Below are 25183 nucleotides of genomic sequence, written 5' to 3' on the forward strand. Positions count from 1 at the left end.
TTTTTTTTTTTTTTTTTTTTTTTTTTTTTTTTTTTTTTTTTTTTTTTTTTTTTTAATTTACAAAGCCCACCTCTAATAGATATGGTCCACTTTGGACTTTCCAATTCGAGCTCCCACTCGAAGTTTTAAAATGCGTCTACTAGGGGAAAATGTTTCCACACCCTTATAAATGGTGGTTTGTTCTCCTCCTCAATCAATGTGGGACATCACAATATCTGCTAACGATGGATCTGGGACGTTACAAATGGTATTAGAGCCAGATTTCGAACGATGTGTCAGCCTTCTCATTGTTTCCCAAATGGGGGTAGACATGAGGTGGTATGCCAATAAAGACGCTGGACCCCAAAAGGGGTAGATTTGGAGGCAATCCCACATCGATTAGAGGAAGTAAAAAGTGTCAGCGAGGACGCTGGGCCCTGAAGGGGGTGGATCGTGATATCCCACATTGATTGGGGAGGAGAACAAACCACCATTTATTAGGGTGTGGAAACCTTTCCCTAGCCGACGTGTTTTAAAGCTTTGAGTGGAAGCCCGAAAGGAAAAGCCTTAAGAAGACAATATCTGCTAGCGGTGGATCTGGGCCGTTAAATAACAGTCCCATCAATTTTTATAAGTTATGTAATATATTTTTTTTTAAATTGAAACATTTAAGTGTTAGAGACATAAAATTTGATGATATCTATTATACTTAAACCTAAATTATGTCGGACATATATTAATAGACCTCCAATTTTGTTATACTTCCCCATCATAAGGCTATAAAATCAAATATTTATGTCCACGTCATTATTTTCAACAATTATGGGTAGCTTTGATAGGTCAAATTAAATAAATATCAACCAACTCGATTCAACTTATTTTAGTGGTAATTAATATATATTATTCTTTTTAAAATTAAATATTCAAATCTTTAAGTTATTATGCTTACAAATATTAAATAAATACTCTAACCCTTAAAAACAGTGATTTGATAATAGCATATAACGGTTAAAGTTCACCATTAGCAAATATTGTTTGTTTTGATCTGTTACATTTCGCTGTAAGTCTCGCAGCTTTAAACCATATCTACTAGAGAAAGGTTTCCACATCTCTATAAGAAATGTTTCATTTCACTCTCCAACCGGTGTGAGATCTCGCTCTTTTCGTTTTCTATTATTAAAATATCATAACTAATCCAATAGAGTTTGGTCCAATAATTATTTAGGAAAATAATTTTGTACGTTTCAATGGCTTTCAATAACCCGTTGAATACAAATTTATATTATTATAATTATATATATATATATATATATATATATATATATAGATCTTTTATATTTCCCAAAAATATGAAAAGTAGGAAGGTGCAAAGGTAGGACACGTGGACGGCGATGGAGGAGACATTGGAGGCGAACGGTAGGATGAACAGAAGGACGAATTTGAAAGAGTGTCGTGATTGGCTGATGGATTTCGGATCATCCATGGGACCACATCCTCGAGCAAGCCTTGTGGCCCAGTTGCTTCTTTTGGGTTGTCTGGTGGTAATGGGCCTGGAGTAATGAAAGTTGGCCTTTTGTGGGCTTCCATCTCTGGGCCGAGCATCTTGGGCTTCTTGGTTGGAGATTGGTCTTGTGGGCTTTGGCCCATTAGGAAGAATGGGTAAGCAAAGTGGAGGTGGAGACCCTCGTAGGTAATGACGAACGTGTCTGGATCTTCTATGGACCTTTCTACTTGCTTCTTCGCACTGCATCTCGGGTTCGAGCACCTATAATAGCTCCTACAAAAACAAAGAGAATTAATTAAAAACTTAAGAGGGTTTGTTTCATAAAGGTCACCAGCAAAAGAGGCTTAATTTCTTAATTTGTAGTAATTAATGGATTAAGAAGGGTAATTTTGTGGTTAATTAAAGCAAAATAATGGTAGATAAGAGAGTGGTTTGGGAAGTTAATGACATTGATTTAGTTGCATCATTGATTAAAGTGGGTGTGTTGAGTAGAAAAACATTATATTATTCTTAGGACCCAAAATTGTTTTGAGGGTCAAAATTGTCCTTAAAAAGCTCAATAAACAATTTAAATTTTATTTTATTAATATTTTAAAATTTTAAATGTTACAGACGATATCAGCTCAATCAGCTGGCGTGTTATATACGTGCCAGTCTTACCATTTTCAAAACGGGTCGAACAATTTATAAAAAAAAATGTTTCGTTTAGCTCTCTAACTAATATGGAATATCGAGTAATTCATCGAAAGACGGTGAAAAAAATTACCTAGGATTGGGGCTGTTCTTGATGGACTTCTGACCATATTTGCGCCACTTATATCCATCATCAGCCAAAGAATTTCCATCACAGCTCTTGATTCTGATGCTATATTTATGTTCAACATTATTCACTGTCACTCTCTCCCGAATTGAAGACCTGTCATTAAAACAAACCCCCTCGAATTAAATTCATCTGAATCCAATTAAAACAGACACACCTGGTCCTGCATTTGAATATCACTTACCCAGCAGTAGTACGAGGAATGTGCGTGTTTGACTGCAGGTTTCTTGATCTGGGGGTAATGGAGAGCGCATTTTCCACAGCCCCAATTGTCGGCCCGAAGTAGGCCGTACTACCAGGGACAGGGAGCATGGTGGCTCGATCGCTGTAGGCGACTTGGGGGACGAGGAAGAGCGGAGAGGCAGCTGTGTCGTTGTCGTTGTCGTCGTCGTGGTGGAGAAGGTCAGTGAGGCTGAGTAGATGGTCATCGGAGATGTTGTTGTAAATATCCGACCAGGGAATGGCTGCCAACGACTCCATGAAGATGAACACAGAGATTGAAATTTGGAAGAACAAAAACAGAGGATAAAGTGGAGTAGATGGGGAATTCAGGATACGCGGAGAGGCTTTTACGTCCGTCGTTGGCATCTTCAATTTTGACTTTTTTTTATAGTAATTTCACTATGATTAAAAGAAAATAATTAAAAAAAAAATTAAAATTCCTTCTAAAAATTAATATTAAATTATTTTGTACATTTGACTTTTCAAAATTTTTTATTTTCTCTTCCTACAAATTTTTATAAATTAAAAATTGAGAAAATATGTGTATGTGAAATGACAATTCTACCCTTATACAAAAAAGATTTAAAAAACAAGTTTAGGTCTAGTCACAGTTGACCTTCTCCACTTTTATTTGTTTTTATGCATATGTGACCTTAGGTTATAATAAAATTAATGTGTGCATTTAATGGGGAGAAGGCATAGAACCATAGAAAAAAATAATAATAATTTATTTTGAGCTTGTTTGTATTGTCTGGTTATTTTGTTTTTTGATGTGATGGATGAATTAAAGTGGACCAAACGCTACCTGACCCATGAACACCTCCTCCATCTTCAACTAATGCAAGAGTCAACCACTAAACAAAATATATTAATTAATAAATCAAATTATATATTTGAATTTCATGTTGGATTTATAAGATTTAGATTGATAATAAATGATGTTGCGTGTATAATATGAAAATTAACCTTAAAAATAAATAATATTTAAATTCCTTATTTTAGGCTTCTCATTGATGGAGATCTACCTCTATTATTTATGAGAGTTTTTCTATAAAATAGAAAAATCAAATCAACAATATTGTAAATAGCATGAAATTAGCTACCAGAAGAAGATTGAAAATAATCACATAAAGGGCAGTAAATTCCACTTTTTTACAAAAATGCCCCCATATGGCAAAGCCTACAACTTACCTCATACACTAGTCTTTATTGTATAATACTGTAATATTTTGGGGAAATAACTATTTATTTTTTTTACTTCTTATTTTTTATAATTCAGTCTACCAACAATACTTTTCCTCTGTATCATTTTATTTTTATTTTTTTTTTAAGATAATGGTAATTTTCTTTTTTTAATTTTAATTTTAATTTCATTGAACCAAAAATGACTTAGTTTATAATTGAATTATAAGCAAATTATTCATTAAAACATCATAGATACTTAAGGTTTAACAAGGTAAAATAAACTCTTCGCATGTAATTAATCTACCATTAATATCAAAATTGATTAATTAAGAGTTTAATTAATTTATTTTATATAACAGAAACGTATAATATGAAAATACACAAAGTTTCAGCTTTGGCTTGTAGCAATGCTAAAATGATCCTTTAATGACGTAAGAATTTGAAAGGTTGAAATTAATATATTAAATGTTTTACTTTTACTTTTTTTTCTCTAGGTTTTTTCCTTTTTATTTATTTGACATCATCCAAATCTATTATCACACAATTCAAGATTGTTTGTAATTATTTGAATAAAGAAATAGAATTTGACCTCATTTACGACTCTATTTCTTTTTTACATGTCAAATTTTACTATCTATGTTTAATTTACAAAATAATTAAAACCATGGATTTCATTCCCTTTTTTATTCCACCAAAATATTAAATATAAAACTATATCTAAAATTTAATTATATACAAATAAAGCTATCGAGAGTGAACAAAATAATAATAATAATAATAATAATAATGGAGGTAAATTTTATAAAAATATTATTATATATATATGAGATATGTTGTTTCACATTTCCAACATAATTTTATTATTAATATCAGCTTTAAAAAAAATCTACTTTTATTACAAATGTTTAGATATGTTACCTTGTTTTAAAATATTACTTTAAATAACAAATTTATTTGACTAAATTATATGGAAAGTAATTCTATTAATTAAAAACATGTTTTTATTTTTGTTAACCTTTTATTAAAACAAGTTTCATCAAATTATCCATCAAATAATATAAAATCTAGTCTTTAAAATCTTAATTTTGCATTATATATAGATCATCGAACATGTATAATAACTTCATAAAATTTTCAATTTCATATTCTAGTTTCTAATTAGCATTTATTATATTTGACATATATATATATATATATATATATATATATATATATATATACTTTGTTGGTCTAATAACATATGAACTTTTTTTTAATTTTTTTTATTTATTATGAAGTATGAATTTCTTAAAAGGTATTAAATACAAAATTAAAATCCTAAAAAAAATAATAATAAAAAGTCAAATTTATGAATCTATTTCTATCAAATCTGACCAAGTTAATTAGTAATTTAATTAATGACATTAAACCCACAGAAAAAATATATTTTATTTATTCATTTCTTCAAACAAATGTAAATTTAAATTGTTTTATTGAAATATAAGGTAATAATGAACTGCCATGACTTATATAGCATGTTTAAAGTAAAAAAGTTTACTAAATGTGAGATTTTATATGGTCGAAGTTGGAAACGAAATATTCTTTATAAAAATGTGGAAATCTCTTCCTAACAAACACATTTAAAATCGCATGTGTTAAGAATATNATAATAATAATAATAATAATAATAATGGAGGTAAATTTTATAAAAATATTATTATATATATATGAGATATGTTGTTTCACATTTCCAACATAATTTTATTATTAATATCAGCTTTAAAAAAAATCTACTTTTATTACAAATGTTTAGATATGTTACCTTGTTTTAAAATATTACTTTAAATAACAAATTTATTTGACTAAATTATATGGAAAGTAATTCTATTAATTAAAAACATGTTTTTATTTTTGTTAACCTTTTATTAAAACAAGTTTCATCAAATTATCCATCAAATAATATAAAATCTAGTCTTTAAAATCTTAATTTTGCATTATATATAGATCATCGAACATGTATAATAACTTCATAAAATTTTCAATTTCATATTCTAGTTTCTAATTAGCATTTATTATATTTGACATATATATATATATATATATATATATATATATATATATATACTTTGTTGGTCTAATAACATATGAACTTTTTTTTAATTTTTTTTATTTATTATGAAGTATGAATTTCTTAAAAGGTATTAAATACAAAATTAAAATCCTAAAAAAAATAATAATAAAAAGTCAAATTTATGAATCTATTTCTATCAAATCTGACCAAGTTAATTAGTAATTTAATTAATGACATTAAACCCACAGAAAAAATATATTTTATTTATTCATTTCTTCAAACAAATGTAAATTTAAATTGTTTTATTGAAATATAAGGTAATAATGAACTGCCATGACTTATATAGCATGTTTAAAGTAAAAAAGTTTACTAAATGTGAGATTTTATATGGTCGAAGTTGGAAACGAAATATTCTTTATAAAAATGTGGAAATCTCTTCCTAACAAACACATTTAAAATCGCATGTGTTAAGAATATTTAGTAATAAATTATAGTTTACCATGTATATTATATTTGATGTTTTATTATAAGGCAAATATCTAGATATTTGACTTTTTACATGCTTATCTTTCCATTTGTTGTTATTTTTACTTTTTACTATTTGCATATCTTTGTAATTTATTTGATTATAAATGAGATAACTTTCACACCATTTAGGTGTGGTAGATTAATCAAACATTCTTAGCGTGTTTGACAATGATATGTAACGGACTAAAACGGACATATTTACTATCGATAAACTTGAACTATTACAAGTAATATCATAGTTAGACACCGGGCGATGTACCAATAAAGTTGAAATTTCTGAGTGATGGTTATTATTATTTTTTACCATGTAAATATAAAAAATGAAAAAGAAAAAATTGAGGGTTGTCTACTACAGCGCAGTTGCATAACGTAACCCTACCATGGGTGTCTGTCTGATTGGTTTACTTCAAAGTGAGCGAAGGTTTGTCTGTTTGTGGCTTTGACTTTGTACACACGACATAAAACCCACCCGACCCTACAAACCGGACCGGCGGTTTGACCAATTGTCAGGCTTCGAGCCTTAGCCACGGTACCCCCAAAGCAACCAGGTTTGGGTTTCAGTGTCAAAAAGTCAAAGGTATCTGCTAGACACGTGTAGAAGGGCCCCACATTTTACTCGAGGATCTCGTGTGGGAAGGATGGAGCGGCTCCGAGATGTCCCCGTCCTGCTTTGGATCCGACACCTGACCATGACCCGTGTCGGATCCTTCTAGATCCAAACAAAAAGAAGAAGCGTGATCCCCTCGTCCATGCCAACCATTCTTGGGAAGGACAAAATATAAATTTAGCTGTTGCATATGAATTTGGTGTTTTAAAAAAATAAAATTCGAAAGACCGACGACATGTTATAATTACTCGGGTCACTTTCAATTATCACATATATGACAATTTATCGTTGTTTTTGTTATCATTTGAGTTAAAAAATTTATTTCAAATCCAAAATGACGTATGGTCTATCCTTTATTCTCGAGAACACTAAATCGGTCGATAGAAAGGAATGTGTTCATGGCTAATTACACGTATTATTATTGAACTCAAAATAATAATAATAACAAAAATAATAATCGTATATAATATTCAAATTTTGGTTCATATAATTCTATTTTTACATGGGCAAGATATGGAATACAAAGTGTACCCTTTAAAGCCTTATTGGGCTTCTATGAATTTGGGCCGAAAGTCCACGGGCCCATAATTTAGCGGATCGAGATGTCGGTGCGTCAGGTTGCATGGGCTCCACACGTATGCCACGAGTGGCGGTCGGAATTTGAAGAGAATTTAAACATCTAATTTTATATATAATATATTATCAACCTATTCCATATTTATTAAGACTTGTAGACTTAATTGTGAAAAATATAAATTTTATATTATTATATTAATTCTAGAAAATTTTAAATATAGTAACTCTATTATTAAATACAAAATAACAACTTTAGAGGGTAAACTTGTAATTTAACATTAATTTTTTTTATTAGAAAAAAGACAATTTGTTGAGACATTATAAAAAATAAACAATGCTCATAATTGTGTCACTATAATTTGAGGATATATTTCTTGTCCTTAGGGTTATTAAAGTTTTTATTTATTTATATTTTTATAATGAGAATATTTAAACCCTGAAATTTTAAATTGAAACTTTTGGGGTAAGCGAAAGGACAAATACAACCCGCAATTCAATTTCCCACCAAATGTTTAAAATTTCTGAAATTTCAAACGCACTTTACGTAAAAACCCTCCAAAGACGTTCCCTTCTCGTTTTCGTACTTTCGCGATTTCCGTCTTCTTCAACCAGAGAAGATTACGGCCTTACACATTGGAAATTTCGCCGCCGGAAATGGAGAAGACCGATGCGAGATCCGCTACGAATGGCAACGAATGTCTGACGCCGAGGAACTGCGCTTTTAGAATTCCGGCGGCATCCAAATGCCCGCCACCGCCGAAGAAGAAAGCGGTCACTGGTCGGAAGCAGCCTCCACCGACGAGCGGGTATTTCCACCCTCCCGATCTCGATGCTTTGTTTTCCATGCCGCCTTCATCACGATGGGAAGCTTGTGTTTAGATGCATCACGGTATTCGATTCGTCAAATTTATAACATATTTGAAATTTTATCTGTTGGATCGATTCGTTTATTTCTTCCGTCATTTTGGATCCTACGTCCGTGAAATTTGGCGGTTTATTGTTCTTCATAGGGTATAGATTTAGCACTTGATTTCTTGTAGGCAAAACTTCAATATATGTGTTGTGAATGAGAATTAGTTTGGAACTGTTGGACCAAATAATTGGATTGCATAAACCAGTTCGGTAGAATCTCATTTGCACACATCACTTGAATTGAATTGTATTACACTTGCTGAAATTCTTTCATTTTAAAGAACAAGCAAACGCACACGCACACTTCAAATTCATTGAAAGTGGATATAGAGATTCGAGATGTTAAACATCAGGGATCCAGGGGCAAAATCCCAGAAAAGTACTGCTCAAACTCTTGATCAATTGTTGGTGTGATAATCTTGGACTCTGCCTCTGCATATTTGAATGATTCAGATCTAATTTGTGTATGGAAAAACTATAAAACTCACCCAACATCACAAATTTTGTGAAAAAAGAAACGAAAAAATAAAAAAGAAATCCTACGATCCCTGATGTCATCTCTTGAACCGTTTTGATCTCTTGTTTAAATCTTAATTCCATCATTGAATTTTGCCACTTACTTCATTTAAATCGTTACATAACATGCAAATATGAACTGAGAATTTCAATACCTGGGTCTATGCTCCATCTCCCAGATGACAAAACAAAGTCATGCTTGGAGTCTGTGGGGAGGAGCAAATTTTGAGTACTGTCACTGCAACATTGCTCATAAATGCTGGAATTTCCATGGTTTCCAAATTCCAATAGATCTTCCTCATGGCCATAGTTTAGGTCCAAGTTATCTTTGATACCATCTTTCTCACCCTGTATTCGAACCTCTTCTGTGGACATATCCTTTCCTTCTGTTGCCATTTTTGTAAGGCTGCTTTCTCCTTCTTCTTTTGGGCGTTTTTTGTTGAACTTGAAGCTATCTTCTCCATAGGGAAAGCTAATCGAACTTGAACTTGGACCCCAACATGGTAGCTTAGGTGTGGGTAAACTTAGTTGCTCAAACAGTAGTTTTCTTTTCTTCTTTACATCAAAGCTTTCAGTATCCCATGGTTGAAAGCCAGGGAAGCTGCAAGAATTTGAATTTTTCTTAGTACGTCCATTGAGGTCGGTTTAATTACAATAATTACAAGTTTCATTGCATAGTATTTTAGCGCTGATCTAAAGTTCTTTGTTTATTCCTTATCTTGGAAATTGAAGAAGCCCTTAGATAATGATTTTGTCGTTTCTTTTAATCTGATCAGGGCTTTTGTAAGGATCAAAAACTATAAATAGAAGAAAAAATCCCAAACATCCAATCATTAAAATATCTAAATTTCTAAGAGATAGACAAGACATCCAATCCTACCCCCCAAAAAAGGCACTGAAACCATGATTATCAGCCAGGCCAGCCACTAGAAAACCATGATTATAAGTTAGATTAGGCATAGGAAGCCAATTTTCCCTCTAAAAGATCAAAGCTCCCCCTCAAAACACAATCAAAATGCAGAAAACAGAGAGAAAGAGAGTGAAACTTCTAAGAAACAAACAAACCCAGAACTCAACCCATCAAGAAACTGCACATAAAGGCAGAAGCTTCAAGATCTGTGTTTCCTTTCAATATGTTTTGCATCTGCTTGGTTCACAGACAGCCATGGCGGCCAAAGCAAAGAGAAAGGATGAGGGAGATGTAGGACGTACCTGTGAGTGCCACCGTGAGATGGATGATGGCGGGAGTGGTTCTTTTGGTCCATCGTCGGAGAAGAAAGAGAGATGGAAATGGGAGGAAGGCAAGAACCGGAGGCATCTGGTTTGGATGGCGTTCGATAAATAAAAGGAAAGTGGGAGAGTGGGAGGAGAGGTAGGATTCGAGGACTTTGAGAATAATATTTTAATTTTAGTATTTGTTTATGCGTCGTATTTATCTATCTCTGTTTTTATGTTTCTTGTTTAATCCTTCCGATGGCACCTGGCTGAGGCCGAGGAAGCAGAATGCACATGATTCCTCCCAATGCTTGTCTCGATGCTCTGCGACGACGTCGTCTTATCATGATACAACCTTCTTGGCTGTCGTCGGTTGTGCGACTGGCACGCATTTTCCTGCCTTCTTCTGACGGCACATGTGGACTGTACACACTATCCNTATCGATATCATTTTATTATCGATATCAAACCATCGACTATATAAACATATAATTTTATGTAAATTTCAATTTTGTATCTACATCAAATTAATCTAACTATACAAAATATTAAGTTTGAAGAATAAATAATCAATACTTCAACAATAATTTATAAAGTTAATTAGAATATTAAATTTGAAGAATAAATAATCATACTTTAACAATAATTTATAAAGTTAATTATTAATTTTGACGAGACACTACTAAATAAATTAAACTATTATTATCTCTTTAGAGTTAAAAAATAAATAAAATTCTCTACTAATATTATCGTTTTAAAAGATAATGAATTGATAGAACGTAGTTAGCAGAAATTAATTATTTTATTTGACCATATACATTATATATAGATTCAATTGATTCTTGTACACACCATCATTGATGGATATGTTTAATAGGTTTAAATATAATATTAATGATATTTATTTTTAATTTTGTTTTTTAAAATAGGAGGATATTAATAAAAAATTTAAAAATTTAAGATATTTTAAAAATATTATTAAAATGTTTTAAAATATTAACTATGTCTAAAATTAAGATAAAATATTTTGAGACATTTTTGAAAAATTAAGAATATTAGTGGAAGTTTCGAAAATATAGGAAAGGAGAAAAGTCATGAAAAGCTTTTATATTGATGAATTGATCCAATACAGATGTAGTTCCTGAACCGAAGGATGAAGAGGGTTCCCGAATCATCAGCTTGCCGCGTTTCTTTTATATAAGATCGACCTTGCCGTCTTCGCACTTTCATTCGTACCATCCCTGAATTTTGTACTTCACTGCAGATTAATCCATCGTCTATTATCTCGAGTATTTAGGGATTCCTTCGATTGCTAGACGGCTATGGCGAAAGACGGTCCCAACTGGGATGGGTTGCTCAAATGGAGTCTCGCTCACTCCGACGGAACTCGCCCTAATCGTAATTTGAGGTTCTCTCTCTCTCTCTCTCTCTCTCTCTCTCTTGACTTGTCGATTAATCAAGAACTAAGATCTGTTACTCGCCTTTGTGTCTGTTATTGTTGGCTTTGCCGGATTCTTGCTGTTGAAGCTGTTAGGGAGCTTTTGCATTCGGTGTATGTGGTGGATGTTACTTTAAAAGTTGTTTGAGTTGCGAACAGCAATAAGAATTATTTAGCTGGAAGAAAACGTTATTTGCTTAAACCTACCATTTCAGTAATGGAATTGATTCATGCGATCACATTTAAGTCGTATTCTTGTATTTTTTTTAGCATAGCAATCGATATCCAGAATTGTGTTACCATGTTCGTGCATTATACTATTGTTGTTGCTGATTTTGAAGGTGTGAACCTTGGTTTCAGATTATGTTCTGTGGCCGTGGTTAGGTTTATCTGTTTTGGGCGATATGTTTTCTGCGTAATTTCTTAAAAGATGGTATTGAATTACGTCTTTTTTCCAGTGAGGAGGATCGGAGATGGTTTATGGAAGCAATGCAATCCCAGAGTGTTGATGTTATTAAGCGCATGAAAGAGATAACCCAAGTGATGCAGACTCCTGAGCAAGTCTTGGAAGCTCAAGGTGTTAATCCAGAAGATATTGAAGGTACTTCCATTTTCAGAACTTTCCTTCACCCCCGTCTACCCGGGCAGGGGTTCTATTTCCTCTTCAAGGACATTTCCTAAATTATTTCGTTCCATTTTTTTGATTCTTGCAGATATGCTTGATGAGCTACAAGAGCATGTTGAGTCGATTGACATGGCTAATGGTAAAGTACTTTCTTTATTGAATAAATAGAATAATTGTTGGGCAGATGGGGATTGTTTCTATGCTTCCAACGAGGAAGCTTGATATGCCTTCATTTGTTGAAGGGAAAAATCACTTGGTAGAATCTACAATTTTCCCTCAATTGAGCATGGTCCTTGTAATTTCTACACGCTTTTGCGATGGACAGGGATTTTCATTGCCCCAGGTTGATTGCTATTAGGTTAGGCACCTAGTTTTGTATATCATGCAATAAGGAAAGGGAGAAGTTGGTGTAGTTTCTGGCACACTGTCTCCCATAACAACTAATGTAGCAATTATTGACTTTGAATGGGTTTCGAGATGTTACTTTCTTAGCAAGGGTTTATGAATTGTGGAATGGTTATTGATGAACTTTCTTCCAGAATAAAAATATCACTATTGAGTTTATGGTATCACTTCTTTGAGTAAAATTATTTATCGTCCTCTTCACATCAATTATATTGCGCTGACAGACCTCCACTCTATCGGTGGGTTGCATCCGCTTCTTGGGTTTCTTAAGAATTCCCATGCAAATATTCGAGCCAAAGCTGCAGAAGTCGTGACCACTATTGTTCAAAATAATCCACGAAGTCAACAACTGGTGATGGAATTGAATGGTTTAGAGTCGCTCCTATTAAACTTTTCTTCCGACCCCGATGTCACTGCTCGGACCAAAGCTCTTGGTGCTATATCCTGTAAGTACATAGATTCCTTTTTGTGAAGAAGTGTTCAATTTGTATCTCTGTTTAGGCCTGGAGGCTTTCGTATAGGTTGCTGACATTGGCTTCCGTTTTGTTTTTCCCCCCTTTGGCTGCTTTCTCTGCAGCTTTAATTCGACACAACAAACCTGGTATTACTGCATTCCGACTTGCAAATGGTTATGCAGGCCTGAGAGATGCTCTTGGCTCCGAGAGTGTGAGATTTCAAAGGTAAGTATGATTAATCGTGACAACAGATCACCTTCAACCATCTTGCCCTCACAACTTTGAGAAAATCCAATTTCCTCATGGGGGGTTTGAGCGGCTATAGGAATAAATATAATAAAGATGTTCATAATTTGTTGCAATAAATTCTTTGGTTCGAATTGCCAATCGTGTACTTCCCTTTGTTCGGGGAATAGCTTTTTTAATTGATCGAGTATGTTTCTTTGTTTTTTCAGGAAAGCCCTTTACTTGATCCATTACCTGCTGCTTGAAAATGCTTCAGATTGCCACATCGTGAATGAGCTCGGATTTCCTCGCATTATGCTACACCTTGCATCCAGTGATGATGCTGATGTACGGGAGGCTGCTCTTCGTGGCCTCCTTGAACTTGCCAAGGATAAGAAAGGTGAGAATGGTGGAGGATTAGGTGAAGATGATGACAAGTTAAAACAGCTTCTTGAGGAGCGGATAAAGGGAATCAGTTTACTGTCACCTGAAGATCTTGCGGCAGCTAGGGAAGAAAGGCAGCTTGTTGATTCACTCTGGAATACCTGCTACAAAGAACCATCATCTCTCCGTGAAAAGGGCCTTCTTGTTCTTCCTGGGGAGGATGAACCACCTCCTGATGTTGCTAGTAAGCATTTTGAACCTCCTCTGAGAGCTTGGTCGGAAAGGCCTCCGGCTGATACAAGTCCTAAAACTGAAAAGAAAGAAACTCCTTTATTGCTGGGCTTAGGTCCTACACCTGCACCACCCGAGGCTAGAGATGTTACTTCCAGTTCTGCAGCGAATACAAACGGAAACGTGGATTCGACTTCATAATTTAAGCTGTACATTTAGTAATTTCCACACCAGTTCAATGATCTTGCTTTCCCCTTCCTCTGTGACTACAATGCTGCCATGATTGAACTTACGCAACAACTGAGGCGGTCGATGTCTAGAACATCGAACTGGTAGTGGCAACACCACTCCTTTCTTTATAATCAAGGTTTTAATGCAGTTTTATACCTTTCTGAGATATTTACTAGCAATTGCTTTGTCATAGAATTCTAGCTTTGCGACTTGTTGGATTTAGAATCAAAGATCATGTGCTGTGAACTTCAGAATATATAAAAGGATAGTTCAAAAGTAGCAACTTTACAGTTGTAGAACTAACGAAAATTCTCTCCCATTGATAGAAGGATTTTCCCATTACAGTTGCTTAAGCTAGGAAAAACAAAACCTTAGCGATGAACTAAAAATGCACAAAAGACTTAGCCTAAGAGCCATCTATAATTGAGGAGGGCAAAAAGTAATGACATAACGAGAAGCCCTGCACCTATTAAGACTGGAGGAATCATCGAAAGCGTAGCTATAAGCCTTGGGGCATATGGCTTTAAACAAGTGAGCGAACAGAGTAGGCTTGCAAGTATTTGGATTTGCATATTGTCCCGTGCAGCAATACTCTGCCGATTGCATAGCCAAGCAAGCGCTCTTGCAGCCCACCACCTTGCTGCCCCTTCTCACCTCCAGCGTCGATGGACAACAAATGTTCACATCAACCTCGCAAGACGCCACACCACACCCAATCCCTCCCCCCACCGGCTTCATCGACACTGGCAAGTTGAACCCATCCACCAAACTCACATCATAGAAATGCAGGGCCGATGTGGACGACCCAAGTGTCATTTCCACCAACGTGGCTGGCGGCTCACCCCCAACTCCTCCACAATGTAGCCGCCCACCGCAGTCGCCCGTCTCACACGAGCCTTTACCATTCGAGTCAAAGTTGCAGCCCTGTCTGCCCCATATCCTCCCCGACCATTTGTCCGGCACGTCAATGACTACTTCCTGGCCGCTTCCAAGTAGAAACCCACCCTCTTTGGGCGTGTTCTGCCCAGCACCGCCAAGAATCCCCGGCCATACGCTTTCGTTACAGTTGTTGACTATGATAATTTGTTCCGCATCTGCACAAAATGAACACGAATTAGTACATTTCTACGGCATTTTGGAAAAAGAAGACATTGTATTGAAGATAGGAGAAGGAGAGAGTAGTACTAATCATGAAGAAAGGCATTGATAAGCAGAGAAGCACAGAGATGAGAAGGGAAACAGTTGCCATGGCATCACAAAGCTTTAGATCAGAATGAAGTTGAAAATGGGCATTACTGAAGGAGTATCCCCATTTCGTATACAGATAAAGGGCAATATTCATTTCTTGTGAATGGGGCTTTCTTTTCCCCCCCATAACAAGATCTGTGTCTCTCTCCCACATCGTGAATTAGTATAATGGGTTAACCCACTAGAGTAGTTGGATTAGTGTCCAAGACACGTCCATTTTGAATCTTAGAACATGCCTAGTTTTCTTTTCTTATAATTTGCTGTATATTCTTCTGAGGTTGTGGTTCAAACATCTCTTTTTCTCCCTTTTCTAAAAGAAAAGGACAATTGGGATGGGTGGATTTATGTTCAACATCAAATTGATTCTATCTTTCTTTATGAACAATGAGAAAAAAGGGAAGGAAACTATAACAATTTTCTAGCCTTGATGAGAGAAGGGAGGACTAATCAACCTAAAGCTCCCTACCCGGGTCCACACTAGTTAGTTCGGGTGGACCCGAAATGCAACCGCTTTTTACCTCGTCTCATGGCGACTTTAGTTTTTTGTTTTTGAAAAATGTGGTTTTCTTGAAATTTCTTTAGAACCGTTCTCATATTTTAAAATGCAGTTTTCTAGGGAGAGGTGTAAACCAACGTGGGATCTTACATTCCATCCCTTGGGGGTCGATGTTTAGCTCTGATATCATTTGTAATTGTCCGAAGCCATTGTTAATAGATATTGTTAGTTTTGGTTCGTTACGTATCGTCATCAACCTCACGGTTTTAAAACACTTCTGCTAGTAAGAGGTTTCCACACACTTGTAACGAATGTTTCATTTCTAGTAACATTTGAATTATTAGTTGAATTTCACAAAGGAAGTTTTTTATTTAAAAAAAAAATCAATTAGGCAAATAACCATCCTATTTTTGGTATTCTAATTTATAAAACTACGTTTATAAATTCTACTTCTAACATAATTTTATTGTTTTATTATATATATATATTTTAAAAATATTTATGTGAAATTAAAAATGAAAGAGTAGCTTTAAAATGACGTGGCATCAAATCTTAAACCTTTTCTTTATATCCTCTACCAAATTTTGGCTACATTAAAGAACAAAATTAAAGTAAATGGTAAGCTTTAGATATAATTTGAAATAATTAAGGTTCTTACTTTATGGGATTATTTATTTTTAAATTCTACATGAAGAACAATAATCCACTTTTATTTATTTATTTATTCTTCTTCAATAAGATTACACCTACAAGTTTTGTCACATAAATATACGTTACTGCTTCAACCAATTACGTAATTATGTAAATCTAAGAGTTCAATTGTAACGATCCAGTAATTTGTGCAATTTTCCACATAAATATGTAGACTAATGAAAATTAGGTCTCGGTATTCATTACATTTATTTTCCATCTACCTTATAAAATATTTTCAAAATCTAAGCAAATGTTTTAGATAAAAGGAGTAGTTTTTGTTTTGAAATTAGCCAAACAAATAAAATGGGTTTTTTTTTTTTTTTTTTTTTAAAAGAGACTAGAAAAACGACTAACTATTAAACGAGACCTTAATTATTAACTTTAAGAAATGATCCATTTGGCTCTCTCCACTTCAATAGCTATGGTCCTTCATTAACACCGATGTCGGGCTTTGAGGGCAGCGAGAAGATTGAACTGCTTCCAAAACCGCACGACATTTCATCATCTCATCCTACATAATTTAGTTCCACACCACATAAAATTATCAATCAAATATAACCATCCGAGTTCGATACGAAGAACGCGATCGTGTTATGTAATCTACCTTATGGGGGTGGTTGAAGAGCCTCATAAAATATGAAAGAGAGGGTTGAGAAGTGATGGGAGGAAGCAAGTCTAAAGAGCACCAAATTGTGGAGAGGGCAATTAGGCTTGGCTTGAAAGGCATGAGCCTATGATCCAACACAGCGCCAACAAGCAGCTCTGTGATGTTCGCCATCAATAGTGAAGACTCCAAATTGAGACCCAAAAGGTGAATGTAAGCATAAGGTGTTGGGCAACAGAGATGCCAATCCAATGCCTTTAGCAATGTCACCTCCATTCTTTCTATCGAGCTTTCATCGAACACATGATCCATATAATCCTCCATCTTCAATAATATTCCACGTCCAGCGAACTTTCAATATCAAACTTTTGAAAATTTAAGGATATTTTTATTAATTTAGCCGTTTTAAGAAAAGTTACCTGAATTTGAGTCAAAGTTGGAGGATAGGTCTCGTGGAACTTGCAGGCTACGGATAAGCATGCAACGCCCAATAATTCAACCATCCAATCCTTCCATTCCTGCCATTTCAATTGAGTTTATAGGTAAGGAATACTATCTCCATTGATATGATATCAAAGTCATATTCTTAACTTAGTTAGGTCAATAGAATCCTAAAGTGTCAAATAAATAAATTGGGAGCCTCGAAGGTGTAGTAAAAAATGACTTTAAAGAATACTATCTTCATTGGTTAGAGCTTTTAGGAAAACTAAACAGAAAATCATGAACACTCATGCCTGAAGTAGACAATATCGTACCATTATAGAGATTCGTAATTTTGAACATGAATCAGCTAGAACGGTTGAAAAAAGCAATACCCAGATGGGAAATTCAAGTTTGTAATCCAAACCCATCACAACACAAATGGGAAGTGATGTGCTTACTTTGGTTCTGTTCTTGGATATGAAGCGATCCAGGTAATTTGCAGCCAGAAAAACAGTTCCATGGGAGAGATTCCATCGATTTCTACACTGAATCATAAAACTAAAACTCGTTAGAATTGAAAATGATGAAAAGAAAGAACTGAAAACGATCAAAATTCGACCTTGAGAAGCCATTGAATACATGTGAGCCTCACAAAAACAAGATCCTGAGTTTCAAGAAACTCCTTATAATGAGGGTCAGGCATGTAGCTCATCTCCTTCGCCATGCACACCGACACAGCCGCCTGCTCTTCATCTTCATCTTCCTTGGCACCTACACACACCAAACTCAGGTTCTTGCCATGAGTGTCAGCTGAAGTTGAAAGCCAATCCTCATCGCAGAGCAAACCTTCCATTGGTAGAAACAGAGGACACTGCAAGTGCAGAGACAATGCAAATGGGGAATTTATAAAGCTGTAAGGATTGAGAGAGAGGAATTAAGGAGGAGGAAGAAGGCATCTCCCACATGAAATGGGTTAATGAGCGTAAGTTTTGGGATAATTGTTTTTGGTATCAATTACGTGAGAGCACGAGGGGTATGCTGGTTGGCGTTGGGCCCTTACAAAGCCCTGAAAATTGAAGTAATGAAGCTCTGAAAAATACCACTTGCTGCTGTGTTCAAGTACTCAATTGACAGCTCCACCTCAAATCAATCACTTCTTTCCCAATTGCTCATACTTCTGCCTCAATCATTTCAAAATGTATTAGAATCAATAATGCCTTACTTTTCAAAATGTTTTGCTTCAATTTCAATCTCAATACTTACAAGACATATATATACATACCAACATAAAATCTTTTATGATTAAAAAATATATACAAATAATAATACTAATAAACTAAAGAGTGAGGTGAGACTGGTCGGGATGAGGATTTAGGTGGGGACAGGATGGAGACGAGAATGGAGAATATAATCTCGTCTCCAATCCTATTTAGTTAACACGAAAAAATCTCTCATCACTCCTTCTTTCATTCACGTTAATGGTTAAATTGATATCTCGACGCAGCCCGAAACAGCGGTTACCGAGATACTCGAGGGGAGTTATTTTGTTCATCTGTTGGAATATCTCAACTACCAGGTAATGGTAATGGTAAAAAATGTAATTGAAGAGAGGGTCAAGTTGAAGAATGAACAGTGTAAGTTATGCATGAGAGCCATTATTTGAGAGTAAGTGCAGTGTGAGGCGGCAGTTATCCATAAATGGGCCATTATTGTTCCCACACATCCAATCTTCATATGGGAAAGATCACTTCAATCCACATAACTTCTTGGTGCTTATAAAAAGCATTGATACCTACTATTTGGGTGAATATCGGGTGGGCTTGGACGGTTACCTATGGTATCAGAGCCCGATGTTGAGCCGTGTGCCAGCAATGACACTAGGTCCCTAAGGGAGTTAATTGTGAGATCTCGTATCGGTTGGAAACGAGAACAAAACATTTCTTGTAAAGGTGTAGAAACCTCTCCCTAATAGACGCATTTTAAAACTATGAGGCTGACGATGATACGCAACGTACTAAACCAGACAATATGAGCTAGTGGTGGGCTTGGACCATTACAAATAGTATTAGAGTCAGTCATTGGACAATGCGAGGCAGTGGTTGGAGTAGGACTAGACCCTCTCCATAGTAGATGTGTTTTAAAACTGTAAGGCTGATGACGATACGTAACGGACCAAAGCGGATAATACCTACAAGCAGTGGACTTGGGCTATTACAAATGGTATCAGAACTAGACACCGAGCGTTATGCCAGCGAGGACACTTAGCCCCCAAAGGAGGTGGATTGTGAGAGCCTACCTCGATCGGAGAAAGGAATGAAATATTTCTTACAAGGGTATGAAAATCTTTCCGTAATATACAGATTTTAGAATCGTGAGACTAATAATGATAAGTAACTAGCTAAAACAAACAATATCAAATAGCAATGAACTTGGGCCATTACAAAAACTCACATCAATTCTCAAGGCTTAAAGAGGCGAAAACAGTGACCCGAGTGGATGTGGCCAGCTTCTTTTATGTAATGTAATTGAAGCCTAAGATGAAAATCACCTAAATTCTCATCATGAAAGTTGTGAACATCCCGAGAACCATTGAAAGTGGCCTCATATGAATTCCAGTGGCACACGAAAGTTCGTACAATGACTAAATAATGGAGACCATTATTATTGATTAGAAAGTTTATTATATCGTATAGTTCAATAGATAAGACATCAATTATCATTTTAAATATAAAAAAATTTAATCTTATACTTCATAATCATAGAACAAAATAGAGAACGAAATTTTCCTCGGACCACCGACCACCACTCGTGGTCATTCATTAGAATTTTCGGGACAAAAAACGAATAATTTTCACACTTCAAATGGTCCCTTAGTGTTTGACGTGTTCACTTCATGGAATCATGTAACCCTTGTGCGACTAAATTTGGTGAAATGTCACTTCATTTCTCACTCCAAATTTAATTTCTTTCTTATGAAATAAGTGGACATAATTCTTTTTGCCTTTATTGCATTTACATTTGTTTCTCCCACATTTTATAAACAATTATTTATTTATTTATTTATTTCCACAATCTTCTTCGCACCAAAATCAATCCAAAACATAAACTCTTTTACGATGGTCGGTCGAAAAGAAATTAGTTTGAGTACAGACGACAGAGTCAAATTTATAGGGCTCATGCAAATACATAAACTCTTTTACGGAACAGATTAGGTGATAGAAAAAAGGCACGTTTTCAATTAATAGTCCATCCGAGCAGTCTGAGTCCTTCAACTTTCAATAATATGATACGTGGTTCTCGTACAAAGGAAGGAAAGAAAGCGAACGGAGAGAAGTCCACGTCAGTGGTGTATGTAGTAGTGAGCTAACATAAATTTAAAAGAAATATAGATAAAATATTTGTGGTGATCAAATTTTTTGAGAAATATATATTAAAAATTTAATAAATAAATTTAAAATTTTTGTTATCAATATCAAAATTCATTTAAAATCAAAATACTGTTATAGCTATAGATGTCTATTTAATATTCAGAGAGGCAGAGACTTACCCGAAACAGATCGAAAAATTTCGGTTGAAAATGCGATACCAGCTAAGAACGACCTTCTCAACTCCGTCCTAACTTAAGATTCTACTGATGAATTTTGTTGGATGTTCATCATTGTCCTTTTTGATGGACCAATAAACCACCCTTCCTTTCCCTACCATCAAACCTTAATTTCTAGATCATGGTATCCTCTGTTTTGTTCATCACAATTTTCTCTGCTCTAATTTTCCTGTCCACCCAAACGCTGTCTCAGCACACCCAACTGTTCTATCCTGGATTCAATGTATCCACCAACTTGACTTTGAAGCAATATGCAGGAATCGAGAACAATGGAGTTTTGAGGCTCACCAATTATGGCCCTGATATCATCGGCCAGGCCTTTTACGCCTCTCCAATTCAATTCAAAAACTCCTCCGCCGCCGCACACGGCGGTAGTAGCAACGGCAAAGCTTTTTCTTTCTCCACCTGTTTTGCCTTCTGTATCATCCCCGAGGACAATAACTATGTCGGCCATGGCTTCACTTTCGCTATCGTACCTTCTAAAAATCTCGGTGCTCTTTCACAAACGTATCTCGGCCTCTTCAACAGAAAACCCTCAACCCATATCTTCGCGGTTGAATTCGATACCATCCAGACTGTTGAGGTTAAAGACATCGACAACAATCATGTGGGTATCGATTTAAATAGCTTGATTTCCAATGTCTCTAAACATGCTGCTTATTTTGATGATTCTGGTCAGCTTCATAATCTGACTCTCAAAAGTGGGAAGCCTGTTAAAGCTTGGATTGATTATGATTCTCGTGAATTTACTCTCAATGTTACGATTTCCCCTTTTTCTTCAAAACCCAGAAAGCCACTTCTGTCGTACAGAGTGGATCTTTCGTCAATTTTTTATGAAGAAATGTACATTGGATTTACTGCTTCAACGGGTATACTGGCTTATAGCTCGCAGTATATTTTGGGGTGGAGTTTCGCCATTAATGGCGAAGCTCGAGATCTTGAGCTCTCTTCGCTTCCATTACCCAAACAGAGGAAAACAGGGGCGAAAATCAGTCTCTCTGTTTATTTGTCTGTAACAGCGGCGAGTTTTTTAGCGATCTCTGTTTTCGCTTTTGGTATTTATTTCTTAAGGAAGCATAAGAAATCTAATGAAATCGAGCTGTGGGAGCTTCAAATGGGACCCCATCGATATTCCTATAGAGAACTCAAAAAGGGTACTAGAAATTTCAGCGAGAAGGAGATTCTTGGGTTTGGTGGATCTGGGAAAGTATACAGAGGAACCCTTCCGGTTTCGAAAACAGAAATCGCCGTGAAGCGAATTTTTTATAATTCGAAACAGGGTCTCCGGGAATTTGTGACGGAAATCGCTACAATCGGAAGGCTCCGTCACCGGAATCTGGTTCAGTTGCTTGGGTGGTGTCGGCGGAGGCAGGATCTGCTTATTGTTTACGAATTTATGGCGAATGGGAGCTTGGATAACTATCTATTCGACGATCCGAAAACAATTTTGAATTGGGAACAGAGATTCAAAATCATTAAAGGGGTGGCTTCTGCTCTGCTTTATCTTCACGAAGGGTATAAACAGGTGGTGATACACAGAGACGTGAAGGCGAGCAATGTGTTGTTAGACGGCGAATTGAACGGGAGATTGGGGGATTTCGGGCTTGCGAAGGTGTACGATCATGGGTTTGTTCCGGTTACGACTCGAGTCGTCGGAACTTTGGGTTATTTGGCACCGGAGCTGCCAAGAACAGGGAAACCAACGACGAGCTCCGACGTATACGCGTTTGGGGCTCTGATGTTGGAGGTGGTTTGTGGGCGGCGGCCAGTGGAAGTGAAGGCGCTGCCGGAGGAGATGACGTTAGTGGATTGGGTTTGGGACAAATACAGAGAAGGGCAGCTTTTGGCCGTCGTCGATCCGAAGCTCCGGGGAGACTACGACGAGGTTGAGGCGGCATTGGTATTGAAATTGGGGGTTATGTGTTCGAATAATGAACCGAAGCAACGACCGAGTATGAGGCAGATTGTGCAGTGTTTGGACGGAGAAATTGGCGTCGCCGACGAGTGGAAGGCGCCCGACGGGGGGAGCAACGGTGGGGCGGTGGGGGATTTTGTCGTGTCTTTTACGTCTTTATCCATTACCTGATAAAGCTCGGGTTAATTATTATAAGCATGATTATGCTAATTTTCTCTTCTCCTTCCTATCTTCTTCCTCACCTCCGGCAAAATTTGAAATTAAATTAAATTAAATATTTGAAATTAAATCTTCATTGAATTAATTAATGTTTATCAACAACTAAAATACCGGTAGAGGTTCGTAAAATGTTGATAAAAATAGCGTCATCGATAGCTTGTAGTAAGTTTTATCTATACCAAGGTGTGAAGTAAGTATAACATATGGAGTATATGTGTATACATATGATAAGAAGAAAGGTATATATACAACCAAACTAAAACTAAACTACCCAATTCAACGTCTCTTTTTTATTGTTGATTACAATTCCGGTGATCTTGCGTCTGCCGATTCTCAAATTTATAAATGCAACTCAACCCCACCAAAATCTCTACAATGGCGGCGTCTGTCTTCTCCAAGTCCGAATAATGCAGCGTTTGCATCAGCAGCGTTGTCGGACTGGTGTCGAACCTCTGTTTTTCCATGTTCCTCTCCGACTGCCACCGCATTGTGTCGTGAGCCAACGGACCCAACCACCCCATCATGTCCTCCACCGCCTCCTTCCACCCCGCCGCAAGCGACTGCGTATCCCTCTCGCTCCCCATTTTCTCCTCTCCTCCTTTATTCATCCAATTGTTCCTTCTCAATTTAGCCCTCAAATTTTGCTTTATTTTTGCTGGCAACATCTCGTAAAACTTCCCACGCGCTTCTTCTCCTATCGTCGTCGGAGAGTGCAGGCAACGCTCCGCGAAGAGTATCACGTTCGCGTAGTTCAATGAAAGCCCTGTTCCCCCCACCGTCGTTGGTGGCGCTGATGTGTATACTCTGTTATTTTCCAACTTCGAGGAATTGAGTTCCCCGGACCGAAATTCGGCGACGTCGTTTACTCTAATCACACTCGGAAATCGGACCAATTCCTTTTTCCCCCTTTTCGGAATCGGCCCAGATTGTGTTTCGAACTTATATTCGCCGTCGCCGCTGCCGGACTTTCGATGTCCGCCATAGAAATTCCACTTCCAGAATCTGTCTCTGAAGATTCCAGTTGGTGGGTTGTGATACGAAGAACAATCCTGCTCCGGAACATACGGGCTGAAGACGGTGGAAATTCTCGCGTATATGACGCAGATGAGTCGCGTCATCATTCCGACTGCGTAATCGAAACTCTGATTCCATAACGAAATTTCTTTGGCATGCTTCACGTCTTTCCTCTGGGTAGCCAGTTTTTTCTTCAACATTTCGAAATTCACAGGTGGGTATTGATTTGGACTCGACGTTCTCCAATTCTGCAGCTTCTTCTCCGACGCTTCCATTTCGAACAGAGCTTCCATAGAAGAATGAAGCTCCGCCGTGGAGAACACCAGCTTCTCCATTCTTCCAATAAGTTTAGCAACATTCTTGAAACCCGAATTGGATTTGACTGAATTGAATATTCCATCTTTCATATTGGAGAAGACGAGGTCGAATCGGGCGAGGCCCAAATCGGCGCACTTTTTGCTGAGTCGAGAAACAGAGGAGGCAGCATTGTTCAATTCCTCGAGCCGCTCGGAGCAAGCGAGATTGAGAAGAAACTCCTTGTCTTTGGAATTCAAATAGGCGACACCTTGGGAGCGTACGACGACGTTCCGGAGCTTGAAAATCTCTTCGTCGGAGAGAGATCGGTAGAGAGAAATGAGGGCAGCCATGGTTTTAGCAGTGTCGAAGGAGAGGATCCCAAGGGTAGGAGGAGGGGATTTTTCATGGAAGAAGAATTGAAGGGTGTGATGGGTAGTTCCTTTAATGGTGCCTGAAAGCCACGGCATGGTGGCAACAACCATGGCCTGTGAGAAGAGACTCTAAAAATGGGGGCTGGGCAATGAAATTTAGGATTGATTGAGGAAGAAGAAGAAGAAGAAGA

General features: G+C 36.4%; 7 protein-coding genes across 7 annotated transcripts; 2 read left to right on the forward strand and 5 right to left on the reverse strand.

The window, feature by feature from the left end:
* Positions 1-1288: 1288 nt before the first annotated feature.
* On the reverse strand, positions 1289-2868 carry LOC111804392 (probable WRKY transcription factor 49). The gene is made up of 3 exons (XM_023689178.1): positions 2488-2868; positions 2250-2399; positions 1289-1756 (listed from the first exon to the last, which is right to left on the reverse strand). Exons 1-3 carry the CDS (start codon positions 2781-2783, stop codon positions 1312-1314), a joined length of 891 nt encoding a protein of 296 aa, XP_023544946.1. The 5' UTR covers positions 2784-2868; the 3' UTR covers positions 1289-1311.
* Positions 2869-8544: 5676 nt separating this feature from the next.
* LOC111804150 (protein FAR-RED-ELONGATED HYPOCOTYL 1-LIKE-like) lies at positions 8545-10543 on the reverse strand. The gene is made up of 3 exons (XM_023688856.1): positions 10112-10543; positions 9055-9500; positions 8545-8815 (listed from the first exon to the last, which is right to left on the reverse strand). The coding sequence occupies exons 1-3, from the start codon at positions 10162-10164 to the stop codon at positions 8733-8735; spliced, it is 582 nt and encodes a 193-aa protein (XP_023544624.1). The 5' UTR covers positions 10165-10543; the 3' UTR covers positions 8545-8732.
* Positions 10544-11220: 677 nt separating this feature from the next.
* Positions 11221-14274, forward strand: LOC111804182 (hsp70 nucleotide exchange factor fes1-like). Its single transcript, XM_023688901.1, has 6 exons — positions 11221-11522; positions 12011-12153; positions 12266-12316; positions 12807-13028; positions 13160-13262; positions 13493-14274. The coding sequence occupies exons 1-6, from the start codon at positions 11437-11439 to the stop codon at positions 14076-14078; spliced, it is 1191 nt and encodes a 396-aa protein (XP_023544669.1). The 5' UTR covers positions 11221-11436; the 3' UTR covers positions 14079-14274.
* Positions 14275-14399: 125 nt separating this feature from the next.
* LOC111804183 (thaumatin-like protein) lies at positions 14400-15572 on the reverse strand. The gene is made up of 2 exons (XM_023688902.1): positions 15294-15572; positions 14400-15202 (listed from the first exon to the last, which is right to left on the reverse strand). Exons 1-2 carry the CDS (start codon positions 15508-15510, stop codon positions 14526-14528), a joined length of 894 nt encoding a protein of 297 aa, XP_023544670.1. The 5' UTR covers positions 15511-15572; the 3' UTR covers positions 14400-14525.
* Positions 15573-16909: 1337 nt separating this feature from the next.
* LOC111804509 (putative cyclin-D7-1) lies at positions 16910-18432 on the reverse strand. The gene is made up of 5 exons (XM_023689339.1): positions 18192-18432; positions 18031-18117; positions 17569-17667; positions 17150-17473; positions 16910-17056 (listed from the first exon to the last, which is right to left on the reverse strand). The coding sequence occupies exons 1-5, from the start codon at positions 18423-18425 to the stop codon at positions 16958-16960; spliced, it is 843 nt and encodes a 280-aa protein (XP_023545107.1). The 5' UTR covers positions 18426-18432; the 3' UTR covers positions 16910-16957.
* Positions 18433-21096: 2664 nt separating this feature from the next.
* On the forward strand, positions 21097-23312 carry LOC111804498 (L-type lectin-domain containing receptor kinase S.4-like). The gene has a single exon (XM_023689327.1). The coding sequence runs from the start codon at positions 21298-21300 to the stop codon at positions 23260-23262; it is 1965 nt and encodes a 654-aa protein (XP_023545095.1). The 5' UTR covers positions 21097-21297; the 3' UTR covers positions 23263-23312.
* A 288-nt stretch (positions 23313-23600) lies between these two features.
* On the reverse strand, positions 23601-25103 carry LOC111803729. Its single transcript, XM_023688254.1, has one exon. It carries the CDS (start codon positions 25101-25103, stop codon positions 23601-23603), a length of 1503 nt encoding a protein of 500 aa, XP_023544022.1.
* Positions 25104-25183: the final 80 nt, after the last annotated feature.

Source organism: Cucurbita pepo, chromosome LG10 (genome assembly GCF_002806865.2).
Source record: "Cucurbita pepo subsp. pepo cultivar mu-cu-16 chromosome LG10, ASM280686v2, whole genome shotgun sequence".
Classification (NCBI taxonomy): domain Eukaryota; kingdom Viridiplantae; phylum Streptophyta; class Magnoliopsida; order Cucurbitales; family Cucurbitaceae; genus Cucurbita; species Cucurbita pepo.

What these genes read in the sequence shown, in the direction of transcription:
- LOC111804392 (XM_023689178.1), bottom strand. Translation starts at nt 2,783, where the DNA reads ATGGAGTCGTTGGCAGCCATTCCCTGGTCGGATATTTACAACAACATC. An exon ending in ATTCCTCGTACTACTGCTGG is followed by an intron (nt 2,400 to 2,487) that starts GTAAGTGATATT and finishes TTTTAATGACAG; the next exon opens with GTCTTCAATTCGGGAGAGAG. An exon ending in AAGAACAGCCCCAATCCTAG is followed by an intron (nt 1,757 to 2,249) that starts GTAATTTTTTTC and finishes TTGTTTTTGTAG; the next exon opens with GAGCTATTATAGGTGCTCGA.
- LOC111804150 (XM_023688856.1), bottom strand. Translation starts at nt 10,164, where the DNA reads ATGGACCAAAAGAACCACTCCCGCCATCATCCATCTCACGGTGGCACT. An exon ending in TCTCACGGTGGCACTCACAG is followed by an intron (nt 9,501 to 10,111) that starts GTACGTCCTACA and finishes AAATTCTTGCAG; the next exon opens with CTTCCCTGGCTTTCAACCAT. An exon ending in GAGATGGAGCATAGACCCAG is followed by an intron (nt 8,816 to 9,054) that starts GTATTGAAATTC and finishes TCAAATATGCAG; the next exon opens with AGGCAGAGTCCAAGATTATC.
- LOC111804182 (XM_023688901.1), top strand. Translation starts at nt 11,437, where the DNA reads ATGGCGAAAGACGGTCCCAACTGGGATGGGTTGCTCAAATGGAGTCTC. An exon ending in CGCCCTAATCGTAATTTGAG is followed by an intron (nt 11,523 to 12,010) that starts GTTCTCTCTCTC and finishes TCTTTTTTCCAG; the next exon opens with TGAGGAGGATCGGAGATGGT. An exon ending in AGCTCTTGGTGCTATATCCT is followed by an intron (nt 13,029 to 13,159) that starts GTAAGTACATAG and finishes CTTTCTCTGCAG; the next exon opens with CTTTAATTCGACACAACAAA.
- LOC111804183 (XM_023688902.1), bottom strand. Translation starts at nt 15,510, where the DNA reads ATGTGGGAGAGAGACACAGATCTTGTTATGGGGGGGAAAAGAAAGCCC. An exon ending in AATGCCTTTCTTCATGATTA is followed by an intron (nt 15,203 to 15,293) that starts GTACTACTCTCT and finishes CATTTTGTGCAG; the next exon opens with ATGCGGAACAAATTATCATA.
- LOC111804509 (XM_023689339.1), bottom strand. Translation starts at nt 18,425, where the DNA reads ATGGAAGGTTTGCTCTGCGATGAGGATTGGCTTTCAACTTCAGCTGAC. An exon ending in GTATTCAATGGCTTCTCAAG is followed by an intron (nt 18,118 to 18,191) that starts GTCGAATTTTGA and finishes TTTATGATTCAG; the next exon opens with TGTAGAAATCGATGGAATCT. An exon ending in CAACTTTGACTCAAATTCAG is followed by an intron (nt 17,474 to 17,568) that starts GTAACTTTTCTT and finishes ATATTATTGAAG; the next exon opens with ATGGAGGATTATATGGATCA.
- LOC111804498 (XM_023689327.1), top strand. Translation starts at nt 21,298, where the DNA reads ATGGTATCCTCTGTTTTGTTCATCACAATTTTCTCTGCTCTAATTTTC.
- LOC111803729 (XM_023688254.1), bottom strand. Translation starts at nt 25,103, where the DNA reads ATGGTTGTTGCCACCATGCCGTGGCTTTCAGGCACCATTAAAGGAACT.